The following is a 20,493-nucleotide window of genomic DNA, read 5'->3' on the forward strand; positions in this document are numbered from 1 at the left end:
TTGATAGTAGGCCCTCATTTCTTTCTTTGGTTGTTGAGATGTTTTTCTTTTTTTATTTTTATTAATTTTTTTTATTTTTATTTTTTTGAGGGGGAGGGGGCATTTGCAGTTTGGGTCTTTCAGCCAATCTATGAATATTTTAATTTTGGGTCATGTATATGTGTTGAAAATATTTGGGGGTCCTGATTTTGTACTAATTTTGGGAGGTCCAAAGTGATTGCAAATTTGTTAAGATTATGGTTTTTTTGGGTGAATTTGTCAAGATTATGTTATTCTTAGTATAATAAGAGACAAAAGCAAAATTGTATGGCATTACAGCAAAAATATGTGATACACATACATAGAGAGATGCAAGAGCCAAATAGCACAAGATCCTTGAAAATGCCAACCGGTACAAGAGTGAGATAGAACAATTGAAGATGACACATACATAGAGACACCTGTGTGCAGCCAAAAACACACCTGTCAAACACTTTGGTTTTGAAGGAGTTGCCTTTTGATCTTGTTCAACTTGCCAAGTACTTCTTGAATTTGAATTCTCTCTGCTGCTAATTCTCTGCTACACCCCAAACCCAACTCCAAAATAGCAATAAGATTGCTTTGGGTAGCAACCATGTCTCCTTTATTATGTGTCCTCAATAATCCACTATCCACTACTTCCATAACTTCATCAGGAAGCCGTGTGCTCACCCATTGCCTTAAACTCCTCTCTTCGGTGAACATTTCATCTGTCGGTTTCTTTCTTGTAAATGTCTCCAAAAGCATTATCCCATAACTATATATATCACTACTTGTCGACACTCTTCCTTCAGAGCCGTACTCTGTCAAAAAAAATTTAAAGAAACATATCTACATATGTACCGAAGGAAAAGTACAACAAAATTGATTAAAACATTTACCTGGTGCAATGTAGCCAAGTGTGCCTAAAGTGTTGGTTTGTGTTGCAGTCTTGTTTTCGGCTAAAATTTTTGCAATACCGAAGTCAGCAACATGTGCAATCATATCTTCGTCTAGAAGGACATTGCTAGGTTTCAAATCACAGTGAACCACAGGCTCTGATTGACCATCATGGAGATATTCCAAAGCTAATGCCACATCGATCATGATACTTACCCTTTGAAAGAGATTAAGACAACAGTTATGAGAATATAAGCACTTATCAAGGCTTCCATTAGACATGTATTGCAAAACCAAAGCTCTTAACTCAGGGTTTGAGCATGTAGTTATGACTCTAACAAGATTTCTATGACGCGTTGTTCGCAGTACTTCACACTCTGTATCAAAACTTCTAAAAGCTCCCTCAACTTGCAAGTTTAGAATTTTAATAGCGACGATTGTCCCTGTAACAACCCTCATACTGTTTACTGATTAATGACCGATTGATCACCGCTTACTGTTAAACGAGACTGATAATGACTGATAACTGACTGATAATTGAACTGATTAAAAGTACTGAACTGACTGACTGAAACTGGAAACCGAATTGATTGAGTATATGTTAGTTAAATTGCATTCTATCTGTTGATTGTTTATTTGATCTGTTCGTATTTTAGTGTTTAAACTGCTAATTGAAGGCCTTATCGGCGGCCGAATCTGAAACCGATTAGTGTTCTGTGACCCTCGTAATTTATGTGATTTTATTGTACAATTATCTGAAAATTGATTAGGTATGATTAAATTAGATTAAATATGCTAATTAAAGAGTTGGACTTAATTACCGTTTTGCCCTTGAGTGGGCCACTACCTCTACACTTTGAGCTCATTATACTTGAGCCAAACACATTTGCTCAGCCATTTCTTCTTGTTCTAGCCGGATTTAGAGAGAGAGGAAGTGAGAGTCTTGAGTTCATTTCAATATTGCTTAGAATTTGAAGAGAATTGAAGGTTGATTGTTGCTTTGTGGTCCTACACTTGGAATTGAGGCTCTAGGTAAGGGAACTCAACCTTTATTGATGTGTTTGAGCTAGTTCTTGCATGAGTCATGCTTCATTGTAAAACTAAGTCATATTTTGGTTCATTGTTGTTGATTTGAAGCTCATTTCATGCATGCATGTTTGTATTGTAGATGTTTGAGTTGTTTTCATGGCAAAGGGTTACATGCATGTTCATAATCATGTTTAAGTCCATGATTTCACCATGTTTTGAAAAGAATTGGCTCCTGAGAGCATCAAATTGAAGCTTCAAAATGGTTTGAATTCATGCATGTTTGCATGTTCATCTTGTGCTTGAAAAATGGTTTAAATTGGGTTTGAATTAAACACCCTTGGGCTTTGATTTCTTAAAATTGAGCTTTGAAACATGATATCCTATGTGTTTATAAATGTTTTCCAGAAAATGGGCCCAAGAGGATTGGTTTTGATGCTTTTGAGCTTGGTTTTGGACCTGGAGCTCGAATCTGGGGTTTCCAGATTTCCGTCGTCCGCTCGAGCGGGGGAAGTGCCGCTCGAGCGGGAAAATCGAGCTTCCAGCATCTTGCACTGTTTTACAGTCCGCTCGAGCGGGCGTCGAACGGGGATTTCACCCACCCAGTACCTTTACAGTACGCTCGAGCGGGAAAGTTTGCGCTCGAGCGAGTACCTTTGTTTGCCTGTACGCTCGAGCGGGGAAACCTGAGCTCGAGTGGGACTCTGTTTTTCTGAAAATCCTGAAAATGCTTTTAAATGTGCATTTTTGCATCCTCATCCCATCCTGGGTATTCTTAGGCCTAGTTTAAGGCATTTAGATGAGGATATCGTTGTAGAACACACCAAGGCAAATTAGGGATTAAGTTATGATATTTCCCAACTGTGTAGCTTAGTGTGTGTTCAACCTGTGAACTGTGTAGGGTTGGCAACTGGGGAGACACGCTCTAGCATACCGTAGCCCAAACTCTGTGAGTAACAATTGTGTAAAGATATGTTCAACTGATATCTTTTGAATACTGAACTGAACTGTTTACTGAACTGGTATTATTTACTGAATGAATGTATGTCCTTTATTTCTGAACTGTACTGTGGCATCCTTAGTACCTACTGTTTACTGTTACTGTTACTGCGATAGAATTCTCTGTCGGTTCCCTCGTGGAACCACTACTGTTTACTGACTGATGGCCATCATTACTGTTCGGTCTTTTAAGACCTACTGTTACTGTTATGCTAATGGATGTACCACATATGACTGTTTACTGTACTGAACAACTGAAATACTGATTGAATTGAACTGTTTTCATCACTGTAAGGACATTCATTCTAAACCCCTTTACGCATTATGTTATTCACTGGGCTTTAGCTCACTGCTTATATATATATGTAGGTGTACAGGCACCAGATCGGAGCTAGGAGCGTCAGGGTAACTCCAGTTTTGTCAAGCCAGCCTATGTGCCTCACTGCGAGGTTCCGAGTTGCCATGCTATGGCTTGGGGGTGTTTTGTTCGTTTTCCCCCGTCTGTTTCCATACTGTTTGGACTACTGTACTGTTATAAAGGGATTAGGTCCCTGTACTGAGTGACTGTAAATTCTGTATAGACCGAACTGTTTTGTATAGACTGACTGTCCACTGTACCGCTATCTAGGGTAGAGTCCCTAGTTTGAATGAATGTAAATATTGTGCATACTGTTCTGTACTGTTTATGTATTAATGCATGAAAAATCTTTTTGGCATACAGACTGTCACAGCTCATTGGACATTGTTTAATTACTGTATTGGCTTCCGCCAGGCCCTGTACTCTGTTTTACTGTATTACTGTTAAGCAGGCCTTCGGTAATCTCGGATTACTGGCCGGTTACGGTGCTAAACCCATAGGGCCGGGTTTGGGTCGTGACAGAGTGGTATCAGAGCGATACTTACCACGAGTTATACCGCACACACGTGTCCAAATGAGCTATAGGGTGTCCTAGAAAAGTTATTAGGGCATCTCATGAGCATGATAAGTGTGTGGTTATGTTATGACTGAATACACACTAATGTGGTAAACTGTTAAACAAATGACTGCTTATGTTTAAAACTGTTATAACTGCTTATAGTGAAATGGACAATGCAAATGAACCTGAGTCCTCATCTACTGAGGCAAGAATGGAAAGAATGGAAAGAATGATAGAACTAATAACTGCTAGACTTGAGCAACAACAGAACCAACAGCCCCCACCTCCTCCTCCTCCGGTACAGCCGGAACCTAATGCGAATGTGGATGATGGGGATATTATTGCCCTCACCCATAAATTCAGCAAGATGAAACCGCTATCCTTTCAGGGAGGCCTCGAACCGTTAAAGGCTGAAGCTTGGGTGCTTGAAACAGAAAAATTATTTGAAGTGTTTCCGTGCTCGGAAGCGAATAAGGTATTGCTAGCTACCTTCACCCTACAAGAAGAAGCTAGAAGGTGGTGGATGTTGATCCGCGATACAAGCACTGTTATGACTTGGGCTCAGTTCAAGGAGTCCTTCTTTGAAAAGTACTTCCCTCAGTGTGTCAGGGATAGGAAAGTGACTGAATTTGAGCAACTGAAACAGGGCACCACGTCGGTTGCCGAATATGAAACGAAATTTACTGAACTTGCCCGTTATGCACCGCACATGGTGGATACTGAATATAAGAAGGCCAGAAAATTTGAAGGTGGCCTTAATGTGGCAATACTTGACCGGATAAATGTTTTGAAATTACCGACTTTTGTGGGTGTTCTCGACCGGGCATTGATGGCCGAGTCGAACATTGCAGCAGTGAAACAATCTGAAACACCAACAACTGAATGGCATGGTAAAAGGCAGGGTTTCAAATTCAAGAAAGGCAAGCACAACCCAGCCAATAAGAAACAGAACACGGGATCAATGACTAGCCCCAGCCAAGGGAGTGGGTTCATTCCACCCTGCTCTGTATGTGGTAACAAGCATAAAGGGGTTTGTCACAAATTATCTGGAGCCTGTTACAGGTGTGGCAAGGTGGGCCACATGGTTAAAGATTGCCCTTCTGCTCCTCAAGGCAATAGCAAAGCTGCAGCCAGCGGCGCAGCATCAAATGCTCCACCAAAGCCTAACCCTAAAGCTACCGGGAAAGAGCCTGTGAGGCAAGGCCGAGTGTTCGCACTAGTACCGGGAGATGTGCAGAATACCGAGACCGTTGTGTCAGGTATTCTTTCTATTTGTGCACAAAATGCATATGTATTAATTGATTCGGGGTCTACACATTCTTATGTATCGCATGCTTTCTCACGGAAATTGAATAGACCCTTAGAACCTATGAACTATTTGCTAGCCGTATCATCACCCGTAGGAGGATCTATGACCTGTGCATATATGTATCCCGCTTGTGAAATCATTGTTGGGGATATGCATCTGTTTATTGATTTACTACCATTGAACATTGATCATTTTGATGTAATATTGGGGATGGATTGGTTACAAAAATATCATGCCACTATTGATTGTGTGACCAAGCAAGTTGTTTTCCGTCCACCTGGTTTGCCTGAATTCGTGTTTAATGGGAGTGGAGTAGTACCTCCTCCGTATTTGATTTCGTCAGTGAAAGCTGTTAAATTAATTAGAAAGGGGTGTAAAGGATATCTGTGTTCTGTACTGACTGTGTCGACTGATGATAGTATTAAAACTGATGTGAATTGTATTCCTATAGTCAGAGAATTTCCATATGTTTTTCCAGATAATCTTCCAGGAGATTTGACTGATAGGGAGATTGAATTTACCGTTGATGTGATTCCCGGAACACAACCAGTTTCTAAAGCTCCGTACCGAATGGCCCCAACTGAACTGAAGGAGTTGAAAGTGCAACTACAGGAACTACTGGATAAGAAGTTTATCAGACCTAGCACTTCGCCATGGGGTGCTCCTGTTTTGTTTGTAAAGAAAAAAGATGGCTCACTGAGACTGTGCATTGACTACCGTGAATTGAACAAGGTAACTGTAAAGAATAAATACCCATTACCGCGTATTGATGACCTGTTTGATCAGTTACAGGGTGCTAAAGTATTTTCCAAGATTGATCTTAGATCCGGATATCATCAACTGAAGGTTAAACCGGAAGACATTGATAAAACTGCTTTTAGAACGAGGTATGGACATTACGAATTTTTAGTTATGCCTTTTGGAGTCACGAATGCACCAACTGCTTTTATGGACCTCATGAACAGAATTTTTAAACCATACCTTGATGACTTTATTGTTGTATTTATCGATGACATATTGATTTACTCCAAAAGTATAGAACAACATGAACATCATCTGAGACTTGCCCTGCAAACCTTAAGAGAACAGAAACTGTATGCTAAACTGTCTAAATGTGAATTCTGGCTTGACCATGTTATGTTTTTGGGGCATGTTGTTAGCAAAGACGGGATTTCTGTTGATCCGCAGAAAATTGAAGCTGTGGTGAACTGGCCTAGACCAACAAATGTGACTGAAGTCCGAAGCTTTTTGGGATTGGCTGGATATTACAGAAGATTTGTCAAAGATTTCTCCAAAATTGCCCTACCACTGACACAGTTAACACAAAAGGGGACATCATTTGACTGGACTGACCAAAGAGAATCTGCGTTCCAGGAGTTGAAAACTCGACTTGTGACTGCACCAGTTTTAACTTTACCATCAGGTACGGATGGTTATACTGTATTTAGTGATGCTTCTCATAAGGGTTTGGGATGTGTTTTAATGCAGAATGGGAAGGTTATTGCTTATGCTTCCCGACAACTGAGACCACATGAAAAGAACTACCCAACCCATGATCTGGAACTTGCTGCAGTAGTATTTGCACTGAAAATCTGGCGTCACTATCTGTACGGGGTGACATGTGAAGTATACACCGACCACAAGAGTTTAAAGTATTTCTTCACACAGAAAGAACTGAACATGAGACAACGGAGATGGCTCGAACTGATTAAAGATTATGACCTACATATACTGTACCATCCGGGAAAAGCCAATACCGTTGCCGATGCATTGAGCCGGAAATCGATTGGAAACTTAGCCTGTTTGCTTACAGGACAGAAAGAGTTGCTTTGTGACCTTGAAAAATCTGAAATTGAAATTGTTTTGAGAGAACAAGGTGGAATCTTAGCTGCTATTTCTGCTCAACCGGCACTGATTGAAGAGGTCAAAGAAAAACAGCAACTGGATGATTTCTTGAAGAAGATCATCGAGGAAAGAGAATCCAAACCGAGTCCGGGATTCAAGTTTGAGAATAATGTACTGAAATTTCAAGAAAGACTGTGTGTACCAAATGATACTGAACTGAAAAGAAGAGTTCTGCAAGAAGGCCACAATTCGAAATTGTCTATCCATCCGGGGAATACGAAAATGTACCAAGATCTGAAACAGAATTTCTGGTGGCCGGGAATGAAGAAAGAAATTGCCGACTTTGTGTCCAAATGTCTTCATTGCCAACAGGTCAAAGCGGAACATCAACGACCTGCCGGATTATTGCAACCCCTACCCATACCAGAGTGGAAATGGGAGCATATCACGATGGATTTTATCGTTGGATTACCTCGCTCCGGAAAAGGTATGGATTCAATTTGGGTTATTGTTGATAGACTAACCAAATCTGCTCACTTCTTACCTGTCAAGACAATCTATAATGCGGATAAATTGGCTGTTATCTATATTGATGAAATTGTGAGACTGCACGGAGTGCCCGTGTCTATTGTTTCTGACAGGGATTCGAAGTTTACATCGAGGTTTTGGCAAAGTCTACAGACTGCATTGGGTACTGAATTGAGGCTGAGTAGTGCCTATCATCCTCAGACAGATGGCCAGTCAGAAAGGACCATCCAAACTCTGGAGGATTTACTGAGAATGTGTGTCCTTGATTTTCAGGGAGACTGGGAAAGTCATTTGCCCTTAGCTGAATTCGCCTACAACAACAGCTACCATTCGAGTATTGGTATGGCGCCTTTTGAGGCATTGTATGGCAGAAAATGTAGATCTCCAATTTGCTGGGCAGAAGTTGGAGATGGGCCTTTGCTTGGGCCCGAGATTGTGTATGAAACAACTGAAAAAGTGAAACTGATACAGCAAAGACTGAAAACTGCGCAGAGTAGACAGAAAAGTTATGCAGATGTCAGAAGACGGGACAGAGAGTATGAAGTGGGTGATCACGTTTTTGTGAAAGTGACACCAATGAAAGGCCAGACTCGTTTTGGAGTCAAAGGCAAGCTAGCACCGAGATACGTCGGACCATATGAGATCATTGAGAAAATCAATCCGGTGGCGTATCAAGTTGCGCTTCCTCCTGAAATGGAGCATATGCATAACGTCTTCCACATCTCTATGTTGAGAGACTATCTTCGGGATCCTTTCCATGTAATAGAGCCTACTCGTGTAGTGCTCAGTGATGACTACACTTACGAGGAACGACCTATACAGATTGTTAACAGACGGATCAAGAAACTGAGAAACAAAGAGATCCCGTTAGTGAAAGTTGACTGGCAGAACCATGGTGGCGTGTATGCCACTTGGGAAAGGGAAGAGGACATGGCCAAAAGATATCCTGAACTGTTTCCACTGAATCCTGTTTTCTTCCAGAATGAAGGTAACTCGAGTTTAGAGGACTAAACTCTTTATAAGGAGGGGAGACTGTAACAACCCTCATACTGTTTACTGATTAATGACCGATTGATCACCGATTACTGTTAAACGAGACTGATAATGACTGATAACTGACTGATAATTGAACTGATTAAAAGTACTGAACTGACTGACTGAAACTGGAAACCGAATTGATTGAGTATATGTTAGTTAAATTGCATTCTATCTGTTGATTGTTTATTTGATCTGTTCGTATTTTAGTGTTTAAACTGCTAATTGAAGGCCTTATCGGCGGCCGAATCTGAAACCGATTAGTGTTCTGTGACCCTCGTAATTTATGTGATTTTATTGTACAATTATCTGAAAAATTGATTAGGTATGATTAAATTAGATTAAATATGCTAATTAAAGAGTTGGACTTAATTACCGTTTTGCCCTTGAGTGGGCCACTACCTCTACACTTTGAGCTCATTATACTTGAGCCAAACACATTTGCTCAGCCATTTCTTCTTGTTCTAGCCGGATTTAGAGAGAGAGGAAGTGAGAGTCTTGAGTTCATTTCAATATTGCTTAGAATTTGAAGAGAATTGAAGGTTGATTGTTGCTTTGTGGTCCTACACTTGGAATTAAGGCTCTAGGTAAGGGAACTCAACCTTTATTGATGTGTTTGAGCTAGTTCTTGCATGAGTCATGCTTCATTGTAAAACTAAGTCATATTTTGGTTCATTGTTGTTGATTTGAAGCTCATTTCATGCATGCATGTTTGTATTGTAGATGTTTGAGTTGTTTTCATGGCAAAGGGTTACATGCATGTTCATAATCATGTTTAAGTCCATGATTTCACCATGTTTTGAAAAGAATTGGCTCCTGAGAGCATCAAATTGAAGCTTCAAAATGGTTTGAATTCATGCATGTTTGCATGTTCATCTTGTGCTTGAAAAATGGTTTAAATTGGGTTTGAATTAAACACCCTTGGGCTTTGATTTCTTAAAATTGAGCTTTGAAACATGATATCCTATGTGTTTATAAATGTTTTCCAGAAAATGGGCCCAAGAGGATTGGTTTTGATGCTTTTGAGCTTGGTTTTGGACCTGGAGCTCGAATCTGGGGTTTCCAGATTTCCGTCGTTCGCTCGAGCGGGGGAAGTGCCGCTCGAGTGGGAAAATCGAGCTTCCAGCATCTTGCACTGTTTTACAGTCCGCTCGAGCGGGCGTCGAGCGGGGATTTCACCCACCCAGTACCTTTACAGTACGCTCGAGCGGGAAAGTTTGCGCTCGAGCGAGTACCTTTGTTTGCCTGTACGCTCGAGCGGGGAAACCTGAGCTCGAGCGGGACTCTGTTTTTCTGAAAATCCTGAAAATGCTTTTAAATGTGCATTTTTGCATCCTCATCCCATCCTGGGTATTCTTAGGCCTAGTTTAAGGCATTTAGATGAGGATATCATTGTAGAACACACCAAGGCAAATTAGGGATTAAGTTATGATATTTCCCAACTGTGTAGCTTAGTGTGTGCTCAACCTGTGAACTGTGTAGGGTTGGCAACTGGGGAGACACGCTCTAGCATACCGTAGCCCAAACTCTGTGAGTAACAATTGTGTAAAGATATGTTCAACTGATATCTTTTGAATACTGAACTGAACTGTTTACTGAACTGGTATTATTTACTGAATGAATGTATGTCCTTTATTTCTGAACTGTACTGTGGCATCCTTAGTACCTACTGTTTACTGTTACTGTTACTGCGACAGAATTCTCTGTCGGTTCCCTCGTGGAACCACTACTGTTTACTGACTGATGGCCATCATTACTGTTCGGTCTTTTAAGACCTACTGTTACTGTTATGCTAATGGATGTACCACATATGACTGTTTACTGTACTGAACAACTGAAATACTGATTGAATTGAACTGTTTTCATCACTGTAAGGACATTCATTCTAAACCCCTTTACGCATTATGTTATTCACTGGGCTTTAGCTCACTGCTTATATATATATGTAGGTGTACAGGCACCAGATCGGAGCTAGGAGCGTCAGGGTAACTCCAGTTTTGTCAAGCCAGCCTATGTGCCTCACTGCGAGGTTCCGAGTTGCCATGCTATGGCTTGGGGGTGTTTTGTTCGTTTTCCCCCGTCTGTTTCCATACTGTTTGGACTACTGTACTGTTATAAAGGGATTAGGTCCCTGTACTGAGTGACTGTAAATTCTGTATAGACCGAACTGTTTTGTATAGACTGACTGTCCACTGTACCGCTATCTAGGGTAGAGTCCCTAGTTTGAATGAATGTAAATATTGTGCATACTGTTCTGTACTGTTTATGTATTAATGCATGAAAAATCTTTTTGGCATACAGACTGTCACAGCTCATTGGACATTGTTTAATTACTGTATTGGCTTCCGCCAGGCCCTGTACTCTGTTTTACTGTATTACTGTTAAGCAGGCCTTCGGTAATCTCGGATTACTGGCCGGTTACGGTGCTAAACCCATAGGGCCGGGTTTGGGTCGTGACAGTCCCATATGACAGTATGCCTTTGTATATAGAACCATAGCTTCCTACTCCAAGCAAGTTGGCTTCACAGAAGTTAGTCGTTGCTCTTTGGAGCTCCTGATATGAAATCTTTTTGTGCTCTATTGTTGCCAATAAATCATTTGAATGCTGACCACGAACATTCTTTCTGCGATGCCCTTTCACAATCCATAGAAGAGAAGAAAATATTACCAGCAATGCAATGGCGGGAACAATGTATCGAAGCAGAACATCTTTTGTCCTCAACCTTTGGGAACTTTGGTGTGGGCAAGGTCGTACTTGCAAAATCGGGTTGCCACAAAGTTCTTCTTTCCCTATGAAAGAAAGTACTGTGAGATTTGTGAATGGTCCTTTGCTTGGAATCTCCCCTGATAGCTTATTGCAAGATAAATTTAAGAATTTGAGATGTGAAAGTGCCTCGAGAGACTTGGGTATTGGTCCAGACAAATTATTGAGAGAAAGATCCAAAAAATCTAATGCTACCAAATTTCCTATTGAGTTCGGAATGGGTCCTGAGAATGAATTCCTTGAAAGGTTTAGAGAAGTTAGTCTTTTGAAGGCCCCAATAATTCTTGGAATGTTTCCCGACATTCGATTCCAAGATAAATCCATGCTTTCCAATGCTTTAAGGGCATTGTGTGGTTCTAGGCTTCCATTTAATGAATTGAATGATAAATTCAAGAGCCTTAGATTTTCAAAGTTCCATAAACTTGACGGTATTAAAGTTAGTCTATTGGAACTAATGTCCATCACTTGCAAACTACTAAGCTTTGTTATGCAACTCGGAATCGATCCAGAAAGCTTATTCGCCTGGAGATAAATTTCAAACAAGTTTCTCAAAAGGCAAATCTCACTTGGAATCGATCCATGAAAGTTGTTAGCACTCAAATCTAAACTTTGAAGTCCCTCTATTCCTCCAATAGTTGAAGGGATGTTCCCATTCAGATTGCTTCCCGCTAACAAAAGTTCATACAAATTTCTCAAAGAACCAATCTCTTTAGGAATTTGACCCATTAATTGGCATTCGGATACATCAAGCACTTGCAAGGACATCGAAAAATTTCCAATAGAATTGGGTATTGTGCCACTAAATTTATTTTCTCCTACGACCAGTTGTTGCAAGGAAGTGCAGTTTGTCAAAGCTGTGATAAAACTAAGTTGGGTACTTCCTGGTTCAATTGTCAGTTGATTGTCTCCCAAGTCCAGCTTTTCAATGAGTTTTAGATTGCCTAAACTTTTGGGTATTGGTCCAGTAAATAAGTTACCATCTAGAAATAACCAAGTAAGCTTAGAAGAATTGGACAAATATAAAGGGATTTCTCCAACTAATTGATTGTATTCTAATTCAAGGGTTTCAAGATTAGGAAGCCATATCCTTGTAGTGGTTGGAAGATTTCCCGAAAAGGCATTCATATTCAAGTTAATTTCAGTCATTGAAGACTTGTTAAAAATTGCACGAGGTATTGAACCCGTGAGATTATTGGCTTGACAGTATAATCCACTTAGATTTGGAAGTAGTGATAGTTCTATTGGAATGTTTCCATAAATGTTGTTAAATTCTACTCCAAAGTATTCTAAGCTAGTAGTGTTGCCAAAGAAAGGTGGAATGGTACCTTGTAGGTTATTGTTTCGCCCAAGAAACAGAATATGCAGAAAGGGTAGTGTACTCAACTCTTTTGGTATGTCGCCACTAAAATTATTTGCTGAAAGAGATATAACTTGAAGATTCTGACACCGGTGTAACCCCACAGGGATGCTTCCTTCCAACATGTTGTGTTGTACTATGAGTTTTTTCAACCGACGCAAACATTCAAATTCATTTGGCAGATGACCATGAAAGCTGTTGTTGTGAATAATGAACACTTGAAGGAAGGAAAGGTTTCCAATCTGAGGAGATATGGTGCCTTGGAGACCCATGTTGAGAAGGCGCAAACTTGTGACTCTTTACCTTCGTCGGCTACATAAGATCCCAACCCAATCACAGAAGTTGGTTTCTTTGGTCCAATTGCTCAAAACATTGTTAGGATCAAAGTTGATTGAGGACTTGAAGGCTAGGAGAGCCAATTGATCAGTGTAGTTTGAGGCACAATTGGCCAACTCAAACATGCATGAGTGCACTACCAGAGCTCCTAATAGGGAAGCAATGCAAAGCCTCTTCATGGACATGACTATTAGGTGGAGTAGGGGGCGTTTAGCAAGTGAAAGTGTATGATCTCTAATACAAGAACATTTTTCACGATACCTGTGACGCGTCAAAAAGCGGGAACATCAGAGAATATATTAACAAATAAATACAAGGTTTATCTAAGATTATAAAATAGGAAACGTCACTAATGAGTCATTTGATAAATAATCAAGTAAGATCCCACGAAAGTCGAAAGAGTCAATATAGCTTATCTTCAAAGTCCAACCACTTTAGATAATAAAGTTGCCCTTTTGACAGATCTTAACAAGATATTAACATAAGGTTTACATGAGTCGACGAGAAAATAAGGAATAGGTAATAAAAAAGATATGTATAAATATATAATAATTACAAAATCATGTCTTAAATACAACATGGGATCCATCACTTACAATCTTAAAACACATTTACAAACTAGTTTCTAATCCTCTCCTAGGGTAGCCGTACGTTCTCAAATGCTTCGGCTTTGTCTTTGACCGGTCTAATAGTCTTCAATACCTCACAAGAAACGCTATGAGCTTTGAATGCCTAGTAAATGCAAACACACCCCGTCCCTTTACACCATCATATTTATAACAAACAAGTAGTGAAGCATGATATTCAAGTCAATAACAAAGAATTACAAGGTTAGATGTTAGTATTCTAGAAATCCCCCAAAGATATTTCATCCTCCCAACCACTAAAATTGGATACTAGACTATTCGGAACTCCTCATTTTTGCTGCCTTGTTGCATAACTTACCTCGGATGCTTATCAACAGTCATATACCGCGTAGCGCCAACCGTAGGGCCTCAAAAGGGACAGCGAAAATAAAAAGGTTTTATCACCTTGAATCCAACCTCATCCTTCCAAAAAAAAGTTTTATCCTCCTGAATGTCCTATCTGGACCCAGCCTTATCTCACCAAATCAAATCATCGCAAAGAGTCCAAATACGTTTGTTCCGTTATAGGGTTTACGCAATAACCGCTTGCACAAGACTTTGCTTCCGAATAGGGAACCCCTTCCGTCAACCAATCAATAACCTAGTAACTTGTCCAAAAGTTTGCAAACCCATTACCGCCTATTAAGTTTCCCATTTAAGTTAGATAATTTAAGTCAAAGTTAGAACATGCTCTTGAAACAACATCTATTGCACAAGTATGAACAACTACATAGCATAAATGGAAGGAAATAAAGTTACAACACATGTGATTAACATATCAAAATATGCACAAGTAGTTCTAGCTATATTCATGTAGTTAAGGGAATAATATCACACAAGAATATAATTTTCTAGATTTGCATTGTAATAAAGATTGTAGACAAAAAGGCATTTTCAGATTTTTCCTAAACTTGGATTTCCTATGGTTTGTAGAGAATTTTATCTAGTTTTCAAAACATATTTTAGAAGTTCATAGTTTTCCTAGATTTTTAGTTATTTAATAAATACTCCAGCGCTGTCTAGACTCGTCGACTGTTATGAAAATTGGATTTTCTTGCAAACCGCTCACTATTTTTCAATGAAACCAATTTTCCTTGAAATTTAACTATTTAAGGAAGGTTTTCACATAAAACTTAGGTTTAGAATATTTTTCTACATTTTTATAGAATTTTTGAAAGTTGGCTATAAAACAGATTTTTGATGCACAATACTTAAAATAAGAAGGTTGATGAGAAAAAATGCCAACTAAGGGAAATTTTTCACTTCTTTTGTGATGAAAACATACTAAATAATTTATCAATAAATCATATTTTTTGAGAGATGGTATGCCTTTGGAAATGATATGGTATATGGGAAGCAAAAGGTAATTTTGCATCTATTAATAGGAAATATGAGTAGAAGAAGGATCAAAACCCAATTCATCAACTTTGAACACAAGAATACCATTACAACATATCTAAAAATATTATTTTAAACTTCCAATAACATGTATTTGAAAAAGGAAATAGAAGGAAAGGTATATGGCTTACTTGAGGCTTGGTTGGTTAGCTAACAAGACTTTCTATTCCTTTCCTTTCCTCCACCAAGCTCACTCTCTTGCCCTCTCTTCCTCTCAGCCAAAAGAGGTGTTTGTGTATGTTTTCTTGTGTGCAAAATGCTAAGGGAGAGGTTGTATATATACTAAAATTGGTGTAAAAGGTCTAAAGTACGCATTGGTTGAAAATGGATTGGTTTTTTTGGATTTACTTGGAACTTAATGGAATAGTGAATGATTAGAGGTCTTAATTATGCAATTAATCATGATCTAGTTAGGCCTTGGTTAGGATTGAACCTAGGGTGGAAGCATAGTTCCATGTTTTGGGGGTACTAGCAAGCTTTTTCCATGAATTCATGGATTATGTTTGAAAAGATGTATAATTTTCTATTCTCTAGGGTGGCTGGCCATGTGCGGGATTTTGAGGAAATTATTTTACTTTTTTCTTATGTACAATTGTTGGAAATTTCAAAATATCGTATATAATATAGGTTTAAAGGTACAAGTGTGTGTATATATATATTAGTACTAGTTTGGGGTCAAAATGTGATTTAAGAAAAATATGAGGGCCAATGCCTTAAATTATGAATTTGAACATTTAATTAAGTGTAGTATTTAATTTATTTAGAATCTAAAATTTTAATTTGGTTAAAGTTTTTTTGTTTTGAATTAAACGGCGAATTGTACTAAGAACTGGAAACCTAGGGTTTCTATGTAGAAAATATACTTAGAAAATTAATTTAATTATTATTAGGATTTTAGAAATGGTTCCTAAGTTCCCGGGTTCAATTTAGGATTTGCGAGTTTTCGGTTGGCGCGCATTTCCTGCTCTATAGGTAAAATTGAAAAAAAATAAGGAATCGAGGGTCTCTATTGAAATAGTTCAAAAGTAAGGGTTAAAATAAAATTACAAAGGTTAGGGGCCTCATAGTTAAATAATTAATATTAGTGTGTAGAAATGTTTACTAAGCTATCGGGGTCAATTAGGGTTTATACAGGTTTATTCGCGACGCGTCTTCGATTCTAGGGTTAAATTTGCGAATAAAAACGTAAGGGCTTCATTATAATAACTCAAAATTTAGAGACTTAATAGGGTTCGTAAAAGTTAGGGGTCTCACAAGACCATTGCTTTGAATATATATATTTTTTGTGCAAGTTAATCAGTTGAAGAATATTATATTTTAGGGACAATTACAAAATATAAAATATAAAACCCCATGGTTAGAGCTTCTAACAAAATAAATCATGAGTTTTTAATTTTGTTAATTTAAATCTTAATCTTTTGATTTATTTTCAATCAAAACCATTCGCCTATTTTTGTTAAGTAAAACCGATTGAAAAACAGTATTGTAGTTATTAAACTTAATGTAGATATACAAAAAAATGTTTAAAATACATTTTTCATTGAATTTAATGACTAAAATGTCAAAAAAAAATTTATCGATTTTATTTAACAGAAACAGACAAATAGTTTAGATTGAAAATAAATAAAAAACTTAGGGTTTAAATTTATAAAATAAAAAACTCAAAATTTATTTTGTTATAAGGGTTAAACCTGGAGTTTTTTTTTTTTCCTTCTAATTTCTCCTATATTTTATAAATAGAAAATGATATATAAACTCACTTTTTAGACCCATTTTATAGACCTAATAATGTGTAAGTGATATGATTGATTGATGATTATAGAAGATATAAGAGAGAGTGTTACATTTAATATCCTAATTGATTGTCATATCACTAGGCTTGAAATTTGAGTCTAATGTTTTGTTTTGAATAGCAATACTCTTTTTAAATTTTAAATAATTAAGTCAAAATGGATAACCAATCATTTAAAAATCTAGCAATATGCAATGGAGATAATCACAATCTATACTACATAATACAAGAAAAAGTCTATAAGGGGGAAAAATGTACATATATATATATATATATATATATATATATTAATATATGATGTGTTTTGTTTTATGGGTAATGTTTTGGTACACACCCTTAAAAGAGAGTGTACCTTGAATTTGATTTTTATAAATATCATAACTCAATCACATGAGAGTCATAACTAAAAGAAAAAAAAAAAATAATAATTATAACCAAACACTGGTATAATTAAAGTGCTCCTAGATCATAACTACATAATGTCATAACTTAATCACAATGAATCATAATTGTTATAATCACATACCACAAAGATTGTAGCTAAATGTGCATATGTGTACCATTGAATTTCCCTTTGTAGTTTGATCGTCTCCATAATGTGGAAGTTTTGGATCTCCTATTTGTGTAGGAATTTGTAGACTGAAAGAAAAATGGAAGGAAAAAATGAGAAATAAAAAAACTAAAATGAAAGTTATTAATTATTGCAATATGTGATGAATGTAATTATTATATTATGAATGAGGTGGAGTTAATGTTGCCTAATGTTTGTGAAGAGAAATATCATAAAATGTTTTAATGGAAAAATATTAAGATTTATGTTGATATTTGTTATAAAACCTTGTGATAAGATACATACGTTGTACCTTTTTGAAGAGTGCACAGTGCAACTACATCCAATAAAAATCATAGAAAATGAAGAAGAAAAAGGAAAATTGTGCAAGACGGGACACCAAGCCATCATTTTCAATCAAAAACTTCATAAATGACAACGTCAATGCCACGGCTTGGAGGAAAGATACGTACACAGAATTTCTTGATCGAAAATTTGTGGGGTTGACGAGTAAAATAAATATGATCGAGACTTACGGTTCATTAGCAAGGACTTAATTAAAGGTGGGATGAAATTCTGTATAAATTGATGTCAAGAAATTATTTTTTGAACTTGAGATCTCACCCCATCACAGAATGATTATTAGCTGTTTTTACGGTCACTTATGAAGTATGAGTACTTTGAAAAACATGTCATATCTGGATTGGGTACTTACCGACATATGGTACCTTATATGATACTTTTACATATGTACCGGATATACGAAACACATATCCAAATTTTTTTTCTCTTAATTTTTGGCATACCCAGATGTACGTAGTACATACTCAAGCCGTACTGTACCTCAGTTAAAACAATATTTTCTTCTACTACAGAGATAAAACTCATTTAACTAGATTTCGTTTTTATTTTTAATTTTATTACTTAGCATGATTTTATAATTAAATTATGATTTGTAAGTTATTTAATATATTGATATCTAATTTTGAATTATACATTTACTTTTGATGTTAAATGTTAATTATAAATTGGATCTTAATAAATTAAACCATTTAATTAATTTTTACATTGCTTTAAATTAAAAATAAATATTTTTTTACGAGCATACCAAGTTGTACCTGTACCTTTTTTTTATAGATTTTACCATATCGACGTATCTGTATCGTACTAGTACCAGTACTCGTGACCGTACCCATGCTTCATAGATGGTCACATGTCATTTTTAATGTGTTATGATTAGTGGAGAAAATAAATTCATGATTTTATATCAGTAAGTGAAGAATATTAAAAATATATATAATATATAATGATTAGTCCTAAAATATAAATCCCCTAATGATTCAAGAATATTGAATAGTTTTTCCACACTAACCCTTGGCATTGGCTTGTAATTCACTTCAATGACTTCACAAATGCCAAACGGGTCATGCCGTCAACTTTCAAGGAAATAAAGAGTTGGAATTGACTCCACAATCTTCATACGACTTCTAACTTATGGTTACAAATGAAACGATCGTCAATTCAAATTTGGTGCATTACAATTCATTTGAGCTCGATTGATTGTATATTTAAGCCAAACTCAATCATCAATTCAAGTTTAATTAATAAATGTTTTAAGCTCGAGTTAAAATATCTTCAAGCCTATAAAACTTGGCTTGACTATTATATATATGTATAAATAATAATATAAATTAGTATTTTATGCACATATAAAATGTCTTATATATGTATATATTAATATAAAATAATATTTATAATTTATATGACAATTTCATTTTCGTTATAAATTCAAGTTTCTTTGAACTTGATTAATATTTAAATTTAACCAATTGAGTTCAAGTTTTTTCAATATATTTAATTTCAAACGTGAACTCAAGCTCAAGTTTAAATAAATCCAATTATTTAAATGAGTTGAGCTCAAACACTATTCCACAGTTCAATTTAATTCGATTCATTCATGAATCATGATCCTACCTCTCCTCACTCCTTTGAGATAAGGGCTTCCACACCACACACACACACACACATAAAATAAAAAAAAATAAAAAAAAAAGTCCCAATATAATAAAGTCTATCAAGCACTAAAGATGCCTTGATGGAACTTACCGTACATACCATTGGAAGGGAATGATACCTTGTTTTTTTTATTTTTTCTTCTGAAAATTAAGTTTTTATTTTTTTTTGTATTTTTTTTTACTTTTAGTGAACAATTTTAAATATTTTATGTAATTTTTTTTTAAATACATCTAATTTAAATACATTTAAAAGGTATAATATTTATGAAAAAAATATTTACAAAATTCACTAAGTACAAAAAAAATGAAAACTTTTGTATTTTTATGTACTTATTGATTTTTTTGATATATTTTTTCACAAATTTTTACTTTTTATGTGCATCTAAATTAGATGCATCTTAAAAAAAATTTAAAAAAAAAACTTAAAATATTAAAAAACATTTACTAAAAAACACAAAAAAATAAAAAAAACTCAATTATTAAGAAAGGGTTTACCGTGGTGTTGGAAAATTGAAAATTAGAAACTAAAAAATAAGTATTGAAAACTGAGTGATGAATTTTTTAAACTGAAAAGCAGTTTGATAAAAATTTAAGTGCTAAATTAAAAATAAATTATTTGATATGTATAAGATCAAATTGAAATTTATTATTTTTAAATTGTATATTTCAATTTTTATATTGTAATGGTGGTGGTGGTGATGGTAGCGGTGGTGCTTATAGTGAGATTATAATAATGTATATTGATATTTATATTTAGTATTTATAAATTTATTCATTCCTCGGTTTTTTATTTTACAACATGTGGCATTATTTCATTGGCCCATCTAACTTTCTATCATTCTCAATTTTACCTTAACCACACATAATCCCAGTCACCCCTATCAGTCATTCATTGGCTCATCTAACTTTATATCAATCCCCGATTTTACCTTAACCACACATAATCACAGTCCCTCCCAACCATCACCATATTATATTTATAGTAAATTACACGTTGCCCATTTTCGCCCTTCAAGTTTTAAGTTCTTCTCGGTATACTTTTTAAAGTTAATTTGGTTCAAAATTAGATGAAAAATATAACATTAATAGTCGTGTGATA

At 36.3% G+C, this 20,493-nt stretch overlaps 1 protein-coding gene across 2 annotated transcripts; it reads right to left on the minus strand.

The window, feature by feature from the left end:
- Nucleotides 1–349: 349 nt before the first annotated feature.
- LOC145814424 (receptor kinase-like protein Xa21) lies at nt 350–15,506 on the minus strand. 2 transcript variants are annotated; one of them, XM_082911234.1, is made up of 3 exons: nt 15,169–15,506; nt 900–1,114; nt 350–821 (listed from the first exon to the last, which is right to left on the minus strand). In XM_082911234.1, the coding sequence occupies exons 2-3, from the start codon at nt 1,102–1,104 to the stop codon at nt 466–468; spliced, it is 561 nt and encodes a 186-aa protein (XP_082767360.1). In that variant the 5' UTR covers nt 1,105–1,114; nt 15,169–15,506; the 3' UTR covers nt 350–465. The 2 variants fall into 2 exon arrangements, with proteins under 2 accessions (XP_082767360.1, XP_082767359.1); XM_082911233.1 differs by lacking the exon at nt 15,169–15,506 and having other exon boundaries at nt 900–1,335.
- Nucleotides 15,507–20,493: the final 4,987 nt, after the last annotated feature.

Source organism: Camellia sinensis, unplaced genomic scaffold, assembly GCF_055761805.1.
Source record: "Camellia sinensis isolate YWXY unplaced genomic scaffold, ASM5576180v1 Unanchor10, whole genome shotgun sequence".
In the NCBI taxonomy this organism is placed as follows: domain Eukaryota; kingdom Viridiplantae; phylum Streptophyta; class Magnoliopsida; order Ericales; family Theaceae; genus Camellia; species Camellia sinensis.